Source organism: Protopterus annectens, chromosome 10.part0, assembly GCF_019279795.1.
Source record: "Protopterus annectens isolate FY-2018-M chromosome 10.part0, PAN1.0, whole genome shotgun sequence".
NCBI lineage: Eukaryota > Metazoa > Chordata > Ceratodontiformes > Protopteridae > Protopterus > Protopterus annectens.
The window spans coordinates 1418760245-1418780244 of NC_056744.1; the positions used below are offsets into that span (position 1 = coordinate 1418760245).

Sequence of the window (20000 nt, forward strand, 5' to 3'; positions counted from 1 at the left end):
AGGGGCTGAAAATCGATAGATATAGAACATGACAATGGATCTGGAGCCATGCCTAAAAAGGGAGCTACCAATAGAGCAGCAGCTCCCTTTTGTAATAGAGAAAAAAGAACAACGAACAGCCAAGTCAATGAGCAGAGAAAGGAAAAGAAGGAAAATGTGAAAAAGAATTCCCTAGTGGTCAATCTGTCAAAATGTCGATTAACTAAAGAACAAATAGGTGTCTTAGAGAAGGGGTTAGGCTTTATACTATCAGTTAAGTCATCCTTTGATGAATTTGCAACTGAAAATGTTTCGGAAGAAATGTTACACTGAAACACATTTTTGGTAGTAATGGTAATTTAACAGGGGCAAAGAAAGGAAAAAGTATAGAAAACCCAGCACATTTGCTCCATGTGGCCATCCCACCGTGGATACATTTGTACATCTTTGTGAGCAAGAAGTTTTTGAAACCAGAGAAAGAAAGAAAGAATGGTAGCCATTATTTCAACCTAACTCAAGGAGAATGAGGCTCTGAAAGAGTTACAGAAGAGGGATGACATTATTATCAAGCCCGCTGACAAAGGAGGTGCAGTGGTAGTAATGGGGTCAGAAAATTATGTCAGAAGCATTATTAACATGTTGAATGACCAAGAGACATATAAGAAGATTAATAAGAAAGATCTAGATCTGATGAAGCGGAGGATAAATGACACCCCCTCTATGAGCTACTAATGGAAAGAAGTATTACTAAGGATATGTAAAACATGCCACTGATACAGAAAACATATGGAATAAGAACGTTGTTCTGTACAATAGATTTGTGGACGACATCTCTGTCCTATGAGAAGGGGATGAAGAAGGAATAAATTGGTCCGTTGAATTTCTAACCAAAACTACTACCTTCCTCAAATCTGAAGTCAATGTATCTAGAGAAATGGTAGATTTCTTGGATGTACAATTGCAACTAGATCCAGTAGATGACGGTAAAGTGGTACACACAGCCTATCTTGACCTCGCCAAGGCTTTCGACACCATCCCCCATTCTGGAATTATAGCTAAACTCAATAAACTAGGCATAAATCCCTACGTCACAAGATGGGTTGCCAACTGGCTCACTACAGAACCCACACTGTAAAAGTTGCAGACTCCAAATCTGACCTCAAACCAGCGACAAGTGGAGTACCACAGGGTTCCGTCCTGGGACCGCTCCTGTTTGGTATCTATTTCTCTGAAGTACAGGCTAACACAGAAGGCCTCTGGCTAACGAAGTTCACAGATGACTGCAAACTAGGAGCCATATTCAAGTCCCCAAATGATGTGAACATCCTACAGAAGGGCCTCTCTGAGACAGATGCCTGGTGTCAGAGCCATGGCCTCAAGCTCAATGCCAAAAAGTGCAGTGTCATCCCCTTTGGTAAAAACTCTGTACCCATTAACTACCACATAGGCAGCAAGCTACTTAACACTGAATGTGTGATAAGAGACCTTGGGACCCAGGTGGACAGTAGTCTCTCCTTTGATAGCCACATCGCCACAGTAGTCAGGAAGTCATTCTACGTGGCACACCTCATCATAAAAGAGTTCTCATCCAGGAAAAAAGAGGTCATCGATACCCTCTACTCATCACTCATTAGACCCATTATAGAGTACAACGCCCCTTTTGGAATGTACCTCACAAGACATCTGCAGCAGCTGGAAAGGCCACAGAAGCACCTCACAAAGAGGATTACTGGACTCAAACAAATGCCCTACACTGACCGCCTCAAAAACTCCAGCTTTACTCAGTAGCATATCGCCTACTCAGAGGTGATCTCTGCCTAACATATAAAGCTATGTCAAACCCAGAGCTGTTGAACATGCTACACCTAAAGAAATCCCAATCCCTCAGAGCTACACTCTCTAGGGACCTAAACCTTGTCACCACAATAAACAGGACATGCTAGAGGGAGATTCCTATCCCAGAGACTTCCCATACTCTGGAACAGGCTACCCATTTATGTCAAGCAAAGTTCTTCATTAGCATTCTTCAAGAAAAATCTTGATGAGTGGATGGGAAATAGGAAATACACCCCGGGGATCACTTCTGTGTGTCTGCTTGTCAGTGGCACAAGAAAATAACTTGCTTGGGTGGTGTAAGCCAGGGAACCTTGTTGGCTAGGCTTGCGTAGGCCCTTGGGACGATAGCCTAGTACCTACCTATGAACCTATAAAGGGAACTGACACCATGCTTTTTAGTAAGTCAATGTGGAGAAACTTTTAGTTATGTACTCACCATAACTTCAGATGTTTGGGATCCATCTCGCCTACATTCTGACTGATGGGTTCGGAGCCGATCCCTCGGCTCCGACTCGGCACGCTTATGCCAAAGAGCGAAGTCTCTTATTGGCTGAGCTTATTATATCCCAGGATGCACCACTACCATTCCCCCAGATCTAGTTTGTCCGCATACATGCACACATGCATACCCTGCTTATATAACATCGTCAGATGAAACAAGATAAAACAGTAGAACTCAAAACCGTTCAATCTCTTCTGATCTCCAAGGCAGGGGAAGGAGGGTGGGTATTAGGAATGTAGGCAGATGGATCCCAAACATCTGAAGTTATGGTGAGTACATAACTAAAAGATGTTATGTGATCCTATCTCGCCTACATTCTGACTGATGGGACAGCGTCCTAGCACCTGAATCCTGGGTGGCTCACTGGAAAACACTCCTGAGTACCGTGGAACCAAATGATGCTCGTCCTTTAGATGCCACATCCAATTTGTAGTGGGAAATGAAAGTGTGCGGATTGGACCAAGTAGCCGCAGCACAGATTTCGAAATAGCGAGCTTGGAATGAAAAGCTATAGAAGTAGCCATAGCTCTGGTAGAATGAGCTTTGATAGATGTTGTAAGTTGCTTATTCAAGAAGAATAAGCCTGAGTTATGCAATCTCTGATCCATTTTGAGATAGTAGCTTTGTGATGGTTTGGCCCGTTTATTATCTGAGAAGGACACAAACAACTGGTCTGACTTACGAAGTTGCTGAGTCCTGTCTAAATAGAAGCGTAATTGCCTGTGAACATCCAATTTATGAAGAGTGTATTCTGCTTCATTGGAGAATTTTGGGAAGAAAACTGGTAGCTCTAGAGATTGTTGTAGGCAGAAACTAGAACAGATCTTTGGGACAAAGGATGGATTAGGCCTAAGTGATACTCTATCCTTGTGGAAAATCAAGTACGGTGGCTTAATAGACAGGGCTTGAAGCTCTGAAACTCTTCTTGCAGAAGTAATTGCAACTAAGAAGGCAGTTTTCCAAGACAGATATTTTAACTCGCATGTAGCAGCCGGTTCGAAAGGGGGAGATGTTAATGCTTGCGAAGCACCAAATCAAGATCCCACGGAGGTGCAGGATGAAAACTGGGGGTCTTAATAGGCTCGCACCTTTAATGAAAGTTTTGCATAGTCTGCAGCTCATCAAAGGAGGATCGATGGATTCGTGGAATTTAGAGATAGCTGCTAGTTGGACTTTAATAGTTGAGACAGAAGATCCCTGATTAAATAGGGATGTTAAGAATTTCAAGACCTCTGGGACAGGAGCAGTGATAGGGTCTAAGCCCTTGAGTTGAGCCCAGATAGCAAACCTCTTCCACTTACTAAGGTACAATTTGTTAGTGGTGGGTTTGTGGGTCAAGATAAAATGTGAACAACTTCCGGGTCTAGTTTGTGCCTTCTGACTAAAGTCGGAAGTGGAGGAGCCAAGCTGTCAAATTCAAAGATTGAAGGGACTGATGCCGATGTCCCGACTGATGGATTAACAAGTCCAGAATTGGGTATAAAGTCCAGGGATCGCCCACTGCATGCTTCTTCAGGTAGGGAAACCATACCTGACGAGGCCAGTATGGGGCAATCAGTATCATTGAAGACCCCAGTTGAGAAGCTTTTTGAATAACTCTGGGAAGAAGCGGAATTGGAGGAAAGGCATAAAGTAGCCCTGTTGGCCAAGGTTGTGCTAGAGCATCCATGGCTGGTACTCCCTGATGTGGGATCAAGGAGAAAAACCTTTGGCACTTGGTGTTCAGTGGAGTTGCAAACAGGTCGCAGCACGGCGTCCCCCATCTCCTGAAAACCTGAGCTGCTACTGTGTGGTTTAGAGACCACTCGTGAGGAGAGAGAATTGTCCTGCTCAATTTGTCTGCCAATATATTTGACTTTCCTGGGATGTGGGTCGCTACCAAGAAGCGGTTGGTAGCTACAGCCCATTCCCACACTCTCATGGCCTCTCTGCAAAGGGGGTATGATCTGGTCCCTCCTTGTTTGTTCAGGTACCAAACCACCGACATGTTGTCTGTGTGGATGGCGATGATGCCCTGAGGAAGAAACTTGTGTAAGGCTTGTAGGGATAGAAGTACAGCCCTCATCTCCAACACGTTGATGTGGAGAAGAGCTTCCTGGAAGCCAGGAGCCCTGAACTAGCCTGCCCAGACAATGCCCCCACCCTATTTGGGAGGCACCTGTCGCCAGGGTAACCACTGGGGGGGGGGGAACAAAGGGTTTTCCTTGTTCCAAGTTGGAGGTCTGAAGCCACCAGCGAAGGTCCCTTTGCATATTTCGTAATCATGATGTGATGATTGAGGGAAGATCCTGAAAGGACCATTGAGTTGACAAGAGCCACTGAAGAATCCTCATGTGTAATCTTGCTAGAGGAACTAAAAGAACCGTGGCAGACATTGAGCCTAAAACCTGTAGAACCATCCTGGCTGGGGCTTTGGATCTCGAGATCAGAGCTTGAACTTGGCCCTGTAAAGTTCGGATCCTTTCGGCAGGAAGAAAGACGCGCATCAATCTTGAGTCTATCTCTGCTCCTATAAACTTTATGCTGAGAGGGCAGCAAGACAGACTTTGACCAATTGAACGTAATCCCCAGGGAAACACCCAGGGAGATGGTGGCTTTGAGGTTGTCCATTAGTAGATGCCTGGTGGTGGCAGTTAGGAGCCAGTCGAGATAGGGAAACACTTGGAATCCAAGACTTCTCAGGTGAGCCGTCACTACTGCCAAACACTTGGTGAACACCCTGGGGGCTGTGGTGAGACCAAAGGGCAGAGCAAAATTGGTAATGACTGACTCCCCAGGCTGAAGCGCAGATACCTCCTGGACGCCTGATGTATCGGTATGTGATAATAGGCGTCCTTGAGGTCTATGGAGCACATCCAAACATCCTTCTCCAACAATGGGAGAATGGATTGTAACGTGACCATTCGAATTTGGATTTCGTGACGGATTGGTTCAGTCTGCTGAGATCCAATATTGGCCTCAGGTCCCCTGTCTTTTTTGGCACTAAAAAGAACCTGGAGTAATTTCCTGATCCGATCTGGTCTGTGGGGACCGGTTGGATGACTCCTTTTCTAGCAGCTTTAAAGCTTCTGCGGCTGCTATTTCCCTTTGACTGGGTGGTGGGTCCGGGATTCTTTTGGACGGTGGGGTGAGTATATGAATGGGATGGTGTAACCTCCGGCAATGATCCGAAGCACCCATCTGTCCTGAGTGATTGACTCCCAGGCTTTTAGGTGCTTGGCAACGACACCCGACTGGCTCCGAGCAGCACAGCCGGGCAATCCCTCATGACGCGTGGGAGGCTGAAGAGCCACGAAAGGGCTCGCGGTCTCCAGAATTGCGGGGCCCTCTGCCGCCTCTGGGACGGCGTCTCCTGAAAAATTTCCCGTCCTCTGCCTCTGGACGGGGAATCTTCCTGCTGTTGGGAGAAAAACTTGCGAGATTTGCGGAACCACATTTTCCCCCCTCCTTTAGCCTTGGGGTAAGGCCGAAAGGGAGTGGAATAACGGGCTCCTACGGCAGATAAAGTTTTTCCCTCTTGCTCACAGCGAGTAAGGGTGTCTTTCACCTTGGGTCCAAACAATGAGGACCCATCAAAGGGAGCGTCGGCGAAGGAAGACTTAAAGGCCTCCGCAAACTGACACAAGCGGAGCCAGGCTTGTCTACGTAGAGCCACGCCTGTGCCTGCCGCTCTACCCGCCCCTTCGGCCACCATGGCATCTACAGCCACGCCTTTAGTAAGGAACTCCTTCTCGGGGGGAGCAGACAAAAATTTATTTGGACGAGAAGGAACTGGTTCCACGGTATCTGGATGTTCCCCTTCCGACAAACTAAATCCAGAAGCTCGTCGAAGGGCGGAGACACCCAGGAGGCGGAGGGCTGAGCCCCAAAGGCCTTGAGGAGCACTGACTCGTCCGCAGAGGGGGGTTTGGATATCCAGCCGCCTCGTTGTTTGAGGATCTCTAAGATGTCTGCAAATGAGACATCATCCGAGGACGACTTAGGGGACCCTTCTGCATCATCCATATCAGTGTCTGATGTAATAGACTCGGGGAGTCCAAGTGCTTCCTCTTGCACGATCTCTTCCTTGGGGTCCCTCCGAAGACAACGCGGAAGAACCCTCAGGAGGAGGGGAACCCCACTGGGGTAACCTCAGGCCTCGGGCTCCGCTGGCTACGGACAGGGAACTGCCAAAGACCCAGTCTCCACGCCCAGGAAGGTGCCGGTAAAGCCGGAGAGATGGCCGAAGAGGACTTGGCCAAGGCACTCCTCATGGCCCTGAAAGCCGGACCCCAGAATCCTGGGAGTGTCCGGTCTCCGGAGCCGTGATAGCCGACGGAAGTCCCGCAGCCGGCACCGAGGGGAGGCTCGGAACCGAAAGCATAGGTCCCAAACATCACCCCGGGTCCAGCCGAAGAAGTCCGCGTACCAAACTCGGACCCGAAGGCCCGGGTTGGAGTAAGAGTCGGAGCCGACTCTGAGATCTCCACCGGCTCCAACAGCACCTGCTCCGACGGAGCCGAAGCAGTCGGAGGAGGAATGGCAATGGGTGGGCCAAGGTCATCGGCTCGAAGCCAACTGGATCGGAACCAAACAAATTTTTGGAAGACTGGTGACTGGAACAGTCTTTGGAGCACCCTGTCTATATCAGAATCTGACATTCTCGAAGACCGAGAAGAAACAGAACGGGTTCGAGACGGCCTCTCCATCGGCCCCAAAGGGCTAGGGGACCGGCTCCGAGGCGACTCGATGAGTATCGGCGCCGAGGAATACACACACCAGATTCCATCGGTGCCGAGGTGGACTTCGCCGAGGAGGAAGTGTCTGAGCGACCCTTGTCGGCTCCGAGCAGCGGAGCCGAAGGTGACCCGCCTCGATGCCCCAGCCATCGGCTCCGAAGCCAGAGGAGTCGATACTGGTGGCATCGAGGCAGACCGTTCACCTCGGCCCAAGTCTTTGGAGCCGAAGGAGAGGCCTGCCTATGTCTCTTGGCGGTCGGATCCGACGGACTGGTCGGAACCGACGCCCTTTTCTTTTTAGCCGGAGAAGGAGAGGATGCCAAGGCTTCTTCAAAGGAAGGTTTAACTAACCCCTTAAGAATCAATTTATTTTCCTCTCCTGGAGGACCCTTGAGGAAAAAGCGTGACATACGCTGCATGACTCCTGCAAGTGTTTTGCCCCTAAACAATATACACAGAGAATGATCGTCTGTGATAGACATTTTGAAACCACATTTGAACATTTTTAAAGCCCGAAGGCCTAGGGGTTTGAGACATTATATTAAACAATTCCAGTAACTTTGACAGGAAAGTAAACAGCTAGAGATTTACTGATGACAAACCTGATAGGCTTACAGTTATAGTTAACGCAAACACCTCTTGTAAATGACAGGGAACTCTGAAACCCTGTAAAGTTTTAAAAGGGTTGATAGACCGGGAAGGCCCTGGATGAAGGGGCGAAATCAAACCAACCCAATCACACACAACAAGTTTTCACAATCCAAACACACACAATAAGATCGTTAGCTGTTAAAACAGCTTTTGTGGCTAAAACAGCAAAAAAACTGACAGAAAAGTTAGTTAATAATAACTACTCAGCCCAGCCAGCTCGAGACCACGTCTTCGCAAGCGGCAAACGAGATCTGGGGGAATGGTAGTGGTGCATCCTGGGATATAATAAGCTCAGCCAATAAGAGACTTCGCTCTTTGGCATAAGCGTGCCGAGTCGGAGCCGAGGGATCGGCTCCGAACCCATCAGTCAGAATGTAGGCGAGATAGGATCACATAACATCCACATGTTATACCATTCTAGTATGTATCCTAGGCATATTTTTCATAATATAGTTGATGATCACGTGATATGCATATCCAGGCTTTGTACACAAGAAGAGATTTTCATTCAAGAATAGGATAAATTGATGTGTGATTTTACAGAACGTGGTTATAAGATGGATAAAATCAAGATGACTAAGGAGCAAGCCATGACTTTACTGGCTAAAAAAGGAAAACCATACTACTCAGCATCCTATGGTCAAAGTAGTACTATTAAAAAATCCAATACCTTTGTTTATGAAGAGGAGAAGAACAAACATCAGCAACTGAGGGTGAATATCACATATAGTACTGATAATGCCACAGTATGTTCAGTGATAAAGAAATACTGGCCCATCTTGACCTCAGACATTAAAATAAAAGAGATAGTAGGAGAGGTCCCCCATTTTACCTTTAAGAATAAAAAGAACTTGAAAAGAATGTTGCGTAGCAAGAATGAATCTGGACAAAGTGACAGAATATCTTCTCAAAGAGTGGGCAACTATAGATGTGGTACATGCAAGGGAAAGATATCGGATTCATGGCTATGCTAGTTGTCGAAGTAAAAATGTTATTTATATTGCAATGTATGATAGATGTCCAAGCTACTATGTAGGAAAGACAAACAGGATGTTTAAAGAACGTATATTCAAGCACCAATCAGATATAAGAAATCAAACTGAGACAAATGCTCTGTATACCCATATCCAAGAAAATATTGCACATTTTTTTACATTTATGATCATTTCAAAATTAGAACCTACAGCAAGAGAAGGAGATTTGGTCAACAGAACTGAAATAGAGAGGCCAAATGGACTAAATGGCTTAGTACCATTAAAACCCTTTTTGAAAGAAAGGAGATTAAGTATTAAAAAAATAGAATGACTTAATAAAGCAACAATATTATCTCTCTACTGGGTATGTTACCATCTAAGTAAGAATTCTTACCATAAGGACACTAAGTTGAGCTTTTGCCACTTAAAGCTATTCAGTGATCATGTGAAAAATAATTTAGATTGAATAACCTGAAGTTTAGGCCACTCAACTATTTCTTAAGTGAAAACAGATAATCTAAAGAGGCACAGTAGATGGATTATGAATATGTTATAGTAACATTATAGAATTTCTCAAAGTGAAATAAGTGCAAAATCTTCTGATAAATGATGTTTTAAAGATCTTTCCATAAGGGAAATGGTATCGATGACTCTTTGATATATAAAAAAGACTTTTTTTTTTATATAAAAGAGACTTCTCTTGGTAAAAGCAGAACTGGCTCTTATATAGCCTTTTAAGCATAGAATATGGTGATCATAAGATGTCTCCATTATGAATCAACATAGGATGGAAGCCCAGACATAGTTTATGGAGAAAGGATAACTGTTATTGGCTAGAATAATGAATCTTCTGTGCCATCTGAAATTCTATTAGCCAGTTAACACGTAGCTATGGTCATTTGCTATGCATCTCAATGTGAATCTTTACTTCTAAGTATATTGTGATTGAGTCAGCTTTACTCTGAATGGATGGCATCTATCATGGGAGAGTAATTACTAAAAAGTATAATCTTTCACATTAAGTTTAAGATAAAAACTGGATGTGAGTTACGGCATAAAAATTTCTATAATGGTAAAAAGGAGAATCCCTATTGGCCAAAGCCATGTTTACTTCACAATGTAATGCAAAACCAACTTATATCTAAGGAAGAAATAAGATGTACATTGATTGGATGACAGCCCTCGGAGATATGTATTTGCAAGATTATAGCTAAATAGTAAGCAAAATTTCCGTGATGAAATTGTTGTGTTTATGAAGAGTAATGCGAGGCTGTTTTTACAGCGTTATAAGAAACATCATTCTCTCAGAGATGTGTATGTGCAACACAATAGCTAAAGAACAAGCAAAGTCTCCATGAAAAATTGCTGTGCATGAAGAGCAATGTGAGGCTGGTGCAGATTAATTGACTCCTATTGGTCGGAATAGAAAAATCTTAGTTTTCTTCTAAGACTATATTGGTTAGTTTAATCGTAGTTAAGCTACGCAAGTCATGGCATAAAGCTTTATCTGTGAATGACTCCTATTGGCTAAAGAAGTAAATCTCCTATGCCTATTGGCTAGAAAATGTGTAGTTAAAAATCACATTGTCAGCTCAACTACTTCAGTGGAGGAATAAGAGAAAATATAAATGCACCAACTGGATGACTAATAAGAAGAGAAGCTAAAAATGCATTAAATGAGAAATATAAGTCTATCAATGGATCAAATTCTGTAGGTGGCATTACGAGTTTGCTGTTCTTTTGAATTGTGTGATATGCTTTATGAATTGTGGTGTTTTTTATGGAGGCACACTGGTTGAGCAGTGAATGGTAGTTTTTAGCAAGAAATGCTATGTCTATAAAGACGATATGAAGCAGTCCCTAGCAGTGGTTCAGTGTATGAAGAGAAAATAATTCCTATTGGATAGAATAGGAAATTCTCCACTCTACTTGGGAGTCTATTGGTCATTTTATCTTTATCTAAAAACTGTTTTTACTTTAATAAGAGTTGATAATTCATTAGTATGAATCACAATAGTTAAATGGTCAACAAAGTCTTTATGGAGAGATTACTGTGCAAAAAAAGGCAGATATGAAGACATGTAAATAACATTTTATCCAGAATCATAAGCCAAGTCTTACTCTACATTTTTTATTTCACATTTCTTACTACACAAAGTATCTTCACATCTCCCATATAAAGAACAATCATGTAAATATCACTTTATCAGGGATTTCCCCAATGCTATGTCCATACTAAGTATGAATATCACCTCACTCAACTACAACATTGTTCTTGGAAGAAAGCATTTTCAGTGGAACCTAAAGCAATGTCATGCTTGACTGGCATGGAGAGGTGCACATTTTACAACACAGTAACAGGCAGTACTGGGCTTGTTAAATTCAGATATGTCCCTGAAGTCTACATTAAGACTACAGCTTCACACATCTCTTCAGGAATGTATACCTCTTATAAAAAAGTACAGTTGTGTACCTACAATAAATGAAGATGTTCAAGTGTATTCACTGTTGCAGTCATTACACTTGGGTTATCCTGCTGGCAGGCTACCTGCCAGCAGGATCCTGCAGCATATGCCACTAAAAGTTGCTCAGTCTTTCTGAAAGCTTTAGTTTTGTCCAAGTAGAAGCGTAGCTGTCTGTGTATGTCCAAAGAATACAGAAGTCTCTCCCACTTATTCTGTGGGTTTGGATAAAAGGTAGGCAAATGAATGGTTTGGTTAAGAGCCATACTGGACTCTACCTTAGGCATAAATGTTGGGTTTGTCCTTAGAGAAACCCTGTCCGGATGGAAAATAAGAAAAGGTTTCACAGCCATTAGTGCCTGCAACTTTAGAGACTCTTCTTGCTGTGGTTACTGCTAGGAGCAGAGCTGTTTTCCATGATAAGTATTTTATCTCAGCTGTATTGGCTGGCTCAAAAGGAGGCAGTGTGAGCTTTTCCAAGACAAAATTGAGGTCCCATGCAGGTGCTGGCGCTCTCCTTGCAGGTCTTATGTTTTTGGCCTCTCTGAGGTACTGCCTTAGCAGTGGGTGTGAAAAAATAGGTGGATCCGTATTGTAATGAGCTGAAATGGCAGAGGCATGGATCTTAATTGATGAGAAGGATAGGCCTTTGTCCAGCATCTCAGTTAGGTATTGTAAAATCTGAGGAATATTTGGTACAAGCGCGTCCATTCCTTGTGCCTGGTTCCAAGCTCAGAATCTCTTCCATTTTTCTGCATAAGATTTTCTGCTGCTTGGCCTCCTGGCCTCCAAAATAACATCCATAACTGCTTTAGAGAGAGGTGTGTTCTGAATGGTTACATTATCAGCCATGCAGCCAGATTTAGGGTTCTGAGTTGGCTGTGCAGGATCTGATTGTTTTGTTGGGTCAGCAAATGAGGAATTTGGGGTAATGTCCAGGCTGGGCCTTCAGACAAGCTATTTAGGATTGGGTACCAGTGCTGGCGTGGCCAGACTGGGGCAATCAATATCATTTTTGGCTTCTCTTGTCTGACCTTTAGGAGTACCTTGGGGAGGAGAAGCAGTGGAGGAAAGGCATATACTGTAAGGGTTTTCCAGCTGAATGATAGGGTATCCACTTTCCATGCTTGCTTGTGATAAGTCCTTGTGCAGAATATCTGTAGTTGGCAGTTGTGCTGGGAGGCAAATAGATCTGTGTCTGGGCATCCCCATTTCCTTTTTATAATGCTGAAGATTTGTGGATCTAGTTTCCACTCGTGAGGATCCTTGAGATTTCTGCTTAGTTCGTCTGCCAGAGTATTTGCCTTTCCTGGCAGGAATTGTGCTTGCAGGTGCACTTGATAAGTCAATGCTGTGTTCCACAAAGTCATGGCTTGTCTGCAGAGGGGGTAGGAATGTGTGCCTCCCTGTTTGTTTATGTACCACATGACTGTAGTATTGTCCATCTTTACCAGCAGTTGTCCTGGATGAAGTAGATCCTTGAAGGCTGTCAGGGCCTTCTGAACAGCTAGCATCTCTTTTTGATTGACATGGAGATGCATTTGGCTTGCTGGCCGTGCTCCCTGAATACATTATCCTGCCACGTGGGCCCCCCAGGCATAATCTGATGCATCTGTTAGTGTTTGCCTGGCCGTGGGTAGAGTGAATGGCTGTCCCTTGTTGTGGTGACAGGCCTGTGCCCACCATCGAAACTCCTGTTGCAGGCAGGGAATGAGGGTAATTAATGTTTCCAGTCTGTGGCAATGTTGAGTCCAAACACTTTTTAGATACCGTTGTAGTTTCCTCATATGCAGTCTTGCATATGGAATTAGCAGAATGCAGGAAGCCATGAAGCCCAAAGCCTGCAGAATTTTTCTTGTAGATAACTGGGTGTTTGTTGCCAACATTTCGAAGTAAGAAGGTTGTTGCCTTTGTTTGTCTGGCGTGAGATAAGCCATCAGGGCAGTTGGATTTAAGCTTGCACCCAGGAATATTATCTCTTGAGAGGGTACTAGTTTTGATTTATTTTTGTTTACCGTGTAGCCTAGGCAAATTAGTACTCTTTTTACAAACACCCGATGCTTCAGTAGAATGTCTTTGTTCTCTGCTTGAATAAGGCAGTCGTCCAAGTAAGGGTATATTTGAATTCCTCTTTGTCTGCAGAAAGCAATTACTGGTGCCAGGCATTTTTTGAAAACCTTGGGCGCAGTAGATAAGCCAAAGGGCAGTGCAGAGATTTGGTAGTACATTGATCCAGCTGTGAATCTGAGGTATCGTCTGCAATTTTGTCTGATTGGGACATGCAGGTATGCCTCTTTTAGGTCCAAATTTACAAGCCAAGCCTTCTTGCCCAGCATGGGCAGAAGCTGCTGCAGAGTCAAAATTTTGAATTTTGGAACTTCCAGAAAAGTGTTTAGAATAGACAGGTCCAGTACTGGTCTCCAGGCTTTGCCCTTTCTGGGTACCAGGAATAGTCTTGAGTAAAATCCTTGTCCCTGCTCTTGCTGTGGTACTCGCTGAATGGCCCTCATGTCCATGAGGGATGTAACTTGTTTTTGTGCCTCTGCCCACTGATTTTGTGGCAGGTCTGGCATACCTTTTGCCTTTGGCAGGGTGTGAAAGTGGAACCTGTAGCCCAGGGACACTATATTCAAGACTCATTTGTCCTGAGTGATTATATGCCAATTTTGTGAAAAAAGTGCTAGTTTTCCCCCTAAGGGAGCTGCCAAAAGATAAGTGCTTGGTATTGGCAGAGGAAAGTCATTGGGACTGTTTTCTATATGGCTGTAATTTGTCTTCTCCGCTTTTGGAGGTAGAAGTACCCCATTGTTTAGGCCTGTATGAGCTTTGGGGCTGAGATCTGCCTCTAGGGCATCTGTATCTGCCTTTCTGTGGCCTGTCTGACACTGGAAAGGACCAATTCTTTGAAGGCCAGTTCCTGCTAAATATCTGGGTGGTTGTACCTGTAAGAAATCCTTAACTGTCGGCATAAATTTCGCTTTATCCTCCATTTTCTTCAACACCTCTTCTGCCTTAACACCAAACAAAGTATCATGCTGTAAAGGAGCATCCAATAATTTTGCTTTAACATGATCAGGCAGATTTTGTTCCTTTAACCAAGCATGCCTTCTGATGACAGTACCCGTAAAAGCGGCCCTGCAAGAGGCCTCTAGTGAATCAAAGCCACATTGCAAAGTATGTTTTCCCACTTGTTCAGCTGCATGCAATAAATCCTGCATTTCCTTTTTATCTGCACATTCAGAATTTGTCAACATTTTCTGTTTTAGCAGTGACATTAAATATTGCTGATATTTAAGCATATGAAACTGGCAATTTAAAGCCCTTACAGCCAAGGTTGCAGAAGTGTAAACTTTTTTCCCCCATCTGTCCAGTGCCCTAGAATCCCTATCAGAGGGACTCTGAAAATACATCATCTACTATGTCTAGAACAGATGGAATAGCAAGAGGTCTGTGCTGAGGTAGTAAAAGAAAGTCTCTGAGCCTTTTCTTAGATTCTGAGTATTCTTGGCTCTCCCAGTGAAAGTGCTCCCTCATGGTGTGAAGGGTTTCCCCAAAAAAGTAATCCTCAGGAGGAGAGGCTGAAGGAATAGACTCTTCAGCATAAGAATCCTCATAGGGAGGAATGGAATATCCCTGTTCAGAAGAGGAATCAGAGGAAATGGAAACCTGATCTGAAGATTCATATTCTGTCGCTTGCCTAGGCCTCTTATCTGGAGGGGGATGGGAAGCCCTGATCAAAGTAATTAAGTCTTTGGCCATTTTAAGCATCTGTTTTTTAGGCATGGAAGTCTCTGCAGGAGAACGCTGTACTTGTTTCTTTGTCTTTAGAGCTGCTTTAGTCTTTGCCTTTGAAGCTGAGGTTGGCTTAACATATAACTGTGTAGTTCTGAAAACCCACAGAAGCCGATGCCTGCTCAGCGGCTCTGGACCCATCTGAGGGAATAGTTTCCGAATGTCCAATACCTTGAGTATCCAGAGGCCTAGTCGGCTCCACGTGGGAGTCGGAAGTGGCCTGTGGCTCTGAGGTAGTAGGTGTCAGGGGCTGCGAAAGCGCCTCACTGAGAACAGGTGACTGGCCTAGTGGAGGCCTCGTCATCGGTTTTGGACCTTGGATGCCTGTCCTTTTCCTTGCGCTTTTTATAAACTCTGGTCATCGACTGTTCCGATGGCATTATATAATTAAATCTTCGGCCAAAGTAATGAAAGGCAAAATCGAACCGATGCGTAATAGTGCATTGGTTAAATCTAGCACAAAACCGACAGCTAGCAACGTCGTGGTCAGGGCCTAGGCAAGGAATACAGTAAGAATGACAATCCTTATGAGGTATTTGCTTCCCACAAGAAATACAATTGTTAACTTTTTCTGACATCGGTCTGGAGCAAGAAAAAAGTTTCCCCAACGAGGTACTTAGCTTTAATGAAGACTTCGGATCTGAAATTAGGTTTTGAAAATCTCAGGAGTCGGCCGACCAGCACTTGCGAACTGCTTTTGCTTCAGGCACCGCGCGGCAAGAAAGACTGAAGAAAATGGCGTTGGCTGCATCTTTTATACCCCTGGCGCACTGACGTCAGGGGAAGAGGTGACAGCAACCGACACCGGACCAGGACTTTGGAATTTAGGCGGACTGCGGGTAGCTTGCCAGCAGGAAGTGTAATGACTGCAACAGTGAAACACGATGAACATCTGATGTGGCAGAAGCTTTAGCAGAGTAAGCTCCGAGTAACTTAGGATCTTGCACTGGCCATAAGGTCAAGTAATGGAATATACAAAGCACTTTTGTAAAGGCTGTGGAAAAAGTAAAAGTACAACTAAACAGGTAACTTACCATCACGGCAGAAGTTTGAACAGATCACCGTTTCAACACTCCTTACTACTAAGATTTTATTGTTAGCTGTCCTCATCCATCCAGCCAGTCTTCAACAGTTCAGGTTCCTTCCTCCATCTACATCACATGTCCAACTCTGGGCATGCTTGAGCATGCTGGTGTAATAGGGCCTTAAGCCTGTTCTTCTTCACAGCTTTCTTCCCAGTAAGTAGAACCAACCCAAAGGCAAGGACCTAGAGTTTAGTATCCTTAGTCCAAGAGGCAAGAGGTAGGAAGGCTCCAGGACTGATAGGAAGCATTCCCTGAGCAAAAGAAAAAAACGGTTAAAATAGCATTCTCCTTCTTTCAACCCTGAGGAGGTCAACCTCAGCACTTCAGCAAAGGATGGGGTTGGGGGAAAGGAAAAAGATAAGACAGATCAGGGAAAGGTGATCTCCCCCCCCTAACCATCAATGGAATGCATACAAAAACTTCTCTACAGAAGGTAGGAGGGATATAGTACTGCAAAATTACTCCATTCAAATATCTACCATTTTGGTAAGTTACCGATACATCGCGGAAGGTGGATAAAAACAAATGAATGATACTGTTTAGTATGACCTGCAGAACAGCCTTTCCAAATCTTGCCTGGGCCTAGAATGAGTGCACAGTTTGTAAAGGTTGAAAAGGTGTGAAAAGATGTCCATGTGGCAACTTCTACAACAAGCTGTCTATTATCTTTGTTTATCTATTCCTGCATGAAAGCCACTTTGGTGTCTGTGACTTTAGGAAGTGTGAGCTCTAAGGAGTCTTTCAGTCATTTGTCTTTATCTACATAATAGAGCAGAATGTAAGGAGAATACCAGTTTCATATAGTTTGTTGTAACACAGGCTCTCACTTTTTTCTTTTCAGAAATGGTTGGCTTGTCTTGCTACTTTCCTTGTAGTTATCCAGAAAAAACCTTAACTGCCTGTGCACACCTAGGGTGTAGAGAATTCTATGGTGTGCAGAGTTCTCTCCCTATTATTTTGAGGACTAAAAAAGAAAACAGGAAGCAAGATATTCTAGTCCAGAGTGAACTCTCATATTACCTTCGGCATGAAGGCTGGATTAGTTTTATGGCTCAATCTGTCCTCGTAGAAAACCAGAAAAGGACACCATTTTAACTGAGGTGAGGTCAAACAACAGTTTTTCAGGTCTGGAATTTCATGAGTGAGGATACGGCTGGCTCAAAAGGAATCTAAATCAGACTTTCCAGAACACAGCTGAGATCCCATTGTGGGACCAACCTCTTTCTGGGTGGCTTGATATGCAGACTCCCCTCAAGGAATTCTTTTGACTGGAAGTAGGCTAACCAGAGGCAGATCGAGAAGAAGGCAGCTGGAGACGGTAGAAAGTTTAACCTTAACAGAAGTATATCCCAATCCTGCCTTCAGCATCTAAACAAATTACTGGGAATTGGGCACACCTTAGCTGAGGATGGTTCTTGGCCTCTGCCCTGGCGTCAAATGGTAAATCTTTTTCACTAGGATTTTCACTTTATTTTCAAAGCAGACAGGTTTTACGATCCGATCTTAACAGAGAGGACATTATACTAGCGTAGGTGCCATATTCTCTCACTTTTGAGAGGACTAGAAACCAGATGTCAGCACCCCTAGCGGGTGTATGAAATTGCTGGTCCACAGTGTTAATGCTTACAAAGTCCAACAGTCTCTGGGCTTGCAAGCTTGGGGTCATGTATGATTCCAAGAATATAGTGTGGTACTTAAAGTCGCTAAGGAATACGGTATTGGGATGAACGGGGAGTGTTTCCAGAACGTTTAAGTATGTGTTATGGGTTTCCTGGGTCATAGTGAGGGACCTACAGCTTGCAAGGATATAGCATGGGACGTTGTCTATGGTAGTTTGGACATTGATACGCTCAAGAGCTTCATACTTTTTGACCAGCCTTGAGATGTACTTATTAACCTTCACCTTTTGCTCCTTCCTGTGCAGTACTTGGTCTAAATGTGTGGAAGGCATTCTAGCCCTGCACTGCCAGGATACTCTTCATGGTTTTAAACCATGTTTCAGTAACTGCAAAAATGTCAACATTCTCCAGGATAAAGAGAGCTTACAGGAAATGCAGTATCTTGTTTAGACTCCTTTCACTGAGTAGTAACAACTTTAGATTTTCTTGGGTTGGTTTTGCTATGCTGGAAGATTTGTCAGGCTGGTATTGCCTAAAAAGACAAAGTAGAAAGACATTGTTTTAGCCAATATTCAGAAGCCTAGAAGGGACAGGTGCAGAACATCCATTGCAATGAAGAGTGATCTGTTGACCATACCCTTCCATGAGTGACAACAACAAAATAAGTCAATTATCTTCAGCTCATATTCGGACATCATCTTTGGAGAAGGCAGAAAACATTCTCCAGGATATGGAGTCTCTTGTCTAGACTCCTGGCACTGAGCAGTAACACCTTTAGATTTTCTTGGGTTGGTTTTGCTATGCTGGAAGATCTGTCAGGCTGGCATTGCCTAAAAACACAAAGTAGAAAGACATTGTTTTTGCCAATATTCAGAAGCCTAGAAGGGACAAGTGCAAAACATCTATTGCAATGACAAGTGATCTGCTGACCATATCCTTCCAAGAGTAACACCAAACACTAAGTAAATTATTAAAGTCAGTTATCTTCAGCTCATATTGGGGCATTATCTCTGGAGATGGCAGAATGCTGCTCTGTGCTATGCTCATATTGGCATAGGTCACACAGTCCAGGAGCTTCATAGTGTCTCTGTCCATACAGTCCAGGAAGAGGAAGGCAAGGCTCAGGGCATTTACTCCTACATGGACTATAAAGGAATCATACTGGTACTTGTAGCCACAAGAGTCACCCACCTGTGGCTGGGGTGGCAAAGGTTGTTTGTTTAACTTTTTCTTTTTGTGGCTGAAAGAAGGACCTATGATGGAACAGTTTCTTCCATGATTAAGCCAAAAATGTTGCCTCTTTTCTGGGAATAACAAGCAGCAAATCAGGTAAAAATGTTTTCCCTCAAAATCACAGTAAAAAGGACTTGAAAACTCTGTCAGCCTTAAAAAGCAAAATGAACACAGTTTCTCCACAATAAAGATTTTACAGTTACTTTTAACAACTTTTAAATGGACAAGGAAAAAGTGAGCTCCCATTTAAAAGTGAAGTTAGGTCTTATTATAGTCTGTTAAATGTACACTCTTAGTTTACAAATAAGTACACTCAAACAACATCTTTTTAAATGTGTAAGGTTTTCCTCAAAGGGAACTTACCTGTCCAGAAAAGGAGCATCACATGCTGACCCGTGAGTCCTTGAAAATCTGCAGAAGAGTGCTATCTTCAAAGGCAGGAAAGCTCAGAAGTGCATGGCTCCCAAACCTAACTTTTTAGTCAGCTCAGCTCGATATGACTGTTTGGGCATATATAAGGTGACCCGAAGCTTTGGAAGCTGGCTGGGTGTTGCATCCTTGTCAGGCTATAACCTATATAGCCAAGACTACTGCAGCACAGATCACTATGAAGAACAACTGCTATGCCTCCTCCTTTTTGCGTGATCTATATAGTCAGTAAATGTTATAGCCTGGGAGAAGTACTTCAATATTGTTAAGGTTGGGCTTTAGGCAGTTTTCAGTTAAAACTAAAATACTGTAGTTGTGCAGTGTAACAAAAGGATTAGCTCACGTATGTTATAGCATATGCTTTTACAGGGTAAGGTCTACAAAGCCTGAAAGGGGACAGGTCCTGCAAAGTTTACCAGGGAAGTTGCAAAGCTTTGAAAATGCTTTTTGACAGCATAACTCATCAGTCATATAGCAGTGCCACTTTGTGCAGAAATGCTACACTGCCCAGAAGATGAAATACATTAGTAGAAATATTGCACACACTGAAGTAGAACTGCAGACTGACACTGACACAAGCCATATACAAGCTGTCACTATGACATACAGTGTCTCATCAAGTAGTATTTAAAGTAGTCTTCAACTTCACATCTAGTTTTGCACTATAATAAAATTAGACAGTTACCTGTACATAAAACTTTGGTACACCTGCCAAAGCAT

At 43.8% G+C, this 20000-nt stretch overlaps 1 protein-coding gene across 3 annotated transcripts in view; it reads right to left on the minus strand.

Annotated features, from left to right (window-relative positions):
• RNPC3 (RNA binding region (RNP1, RRM) containing 3) overlaps positions 1-20000 on the minus strand; it is an 864050-nt gene that overhangs the window by 520272 nt on the left and 323778 nt on the right. For all 3 annotated transcript variants that reach the window (XM_044086040.1, XM_044086039.1, XM_044086041.1), the window contains exon 5: positions 19966-20000. This exon is cut by the window's right edge and continues 77 nt beyond it. In XM_044086040.1, coding sequence (XP_043941975.1) covers positions 19966-20000 — 35 coding nt within the window. The remainder of the gene's footprint in view (positions 1-19965) is intronic.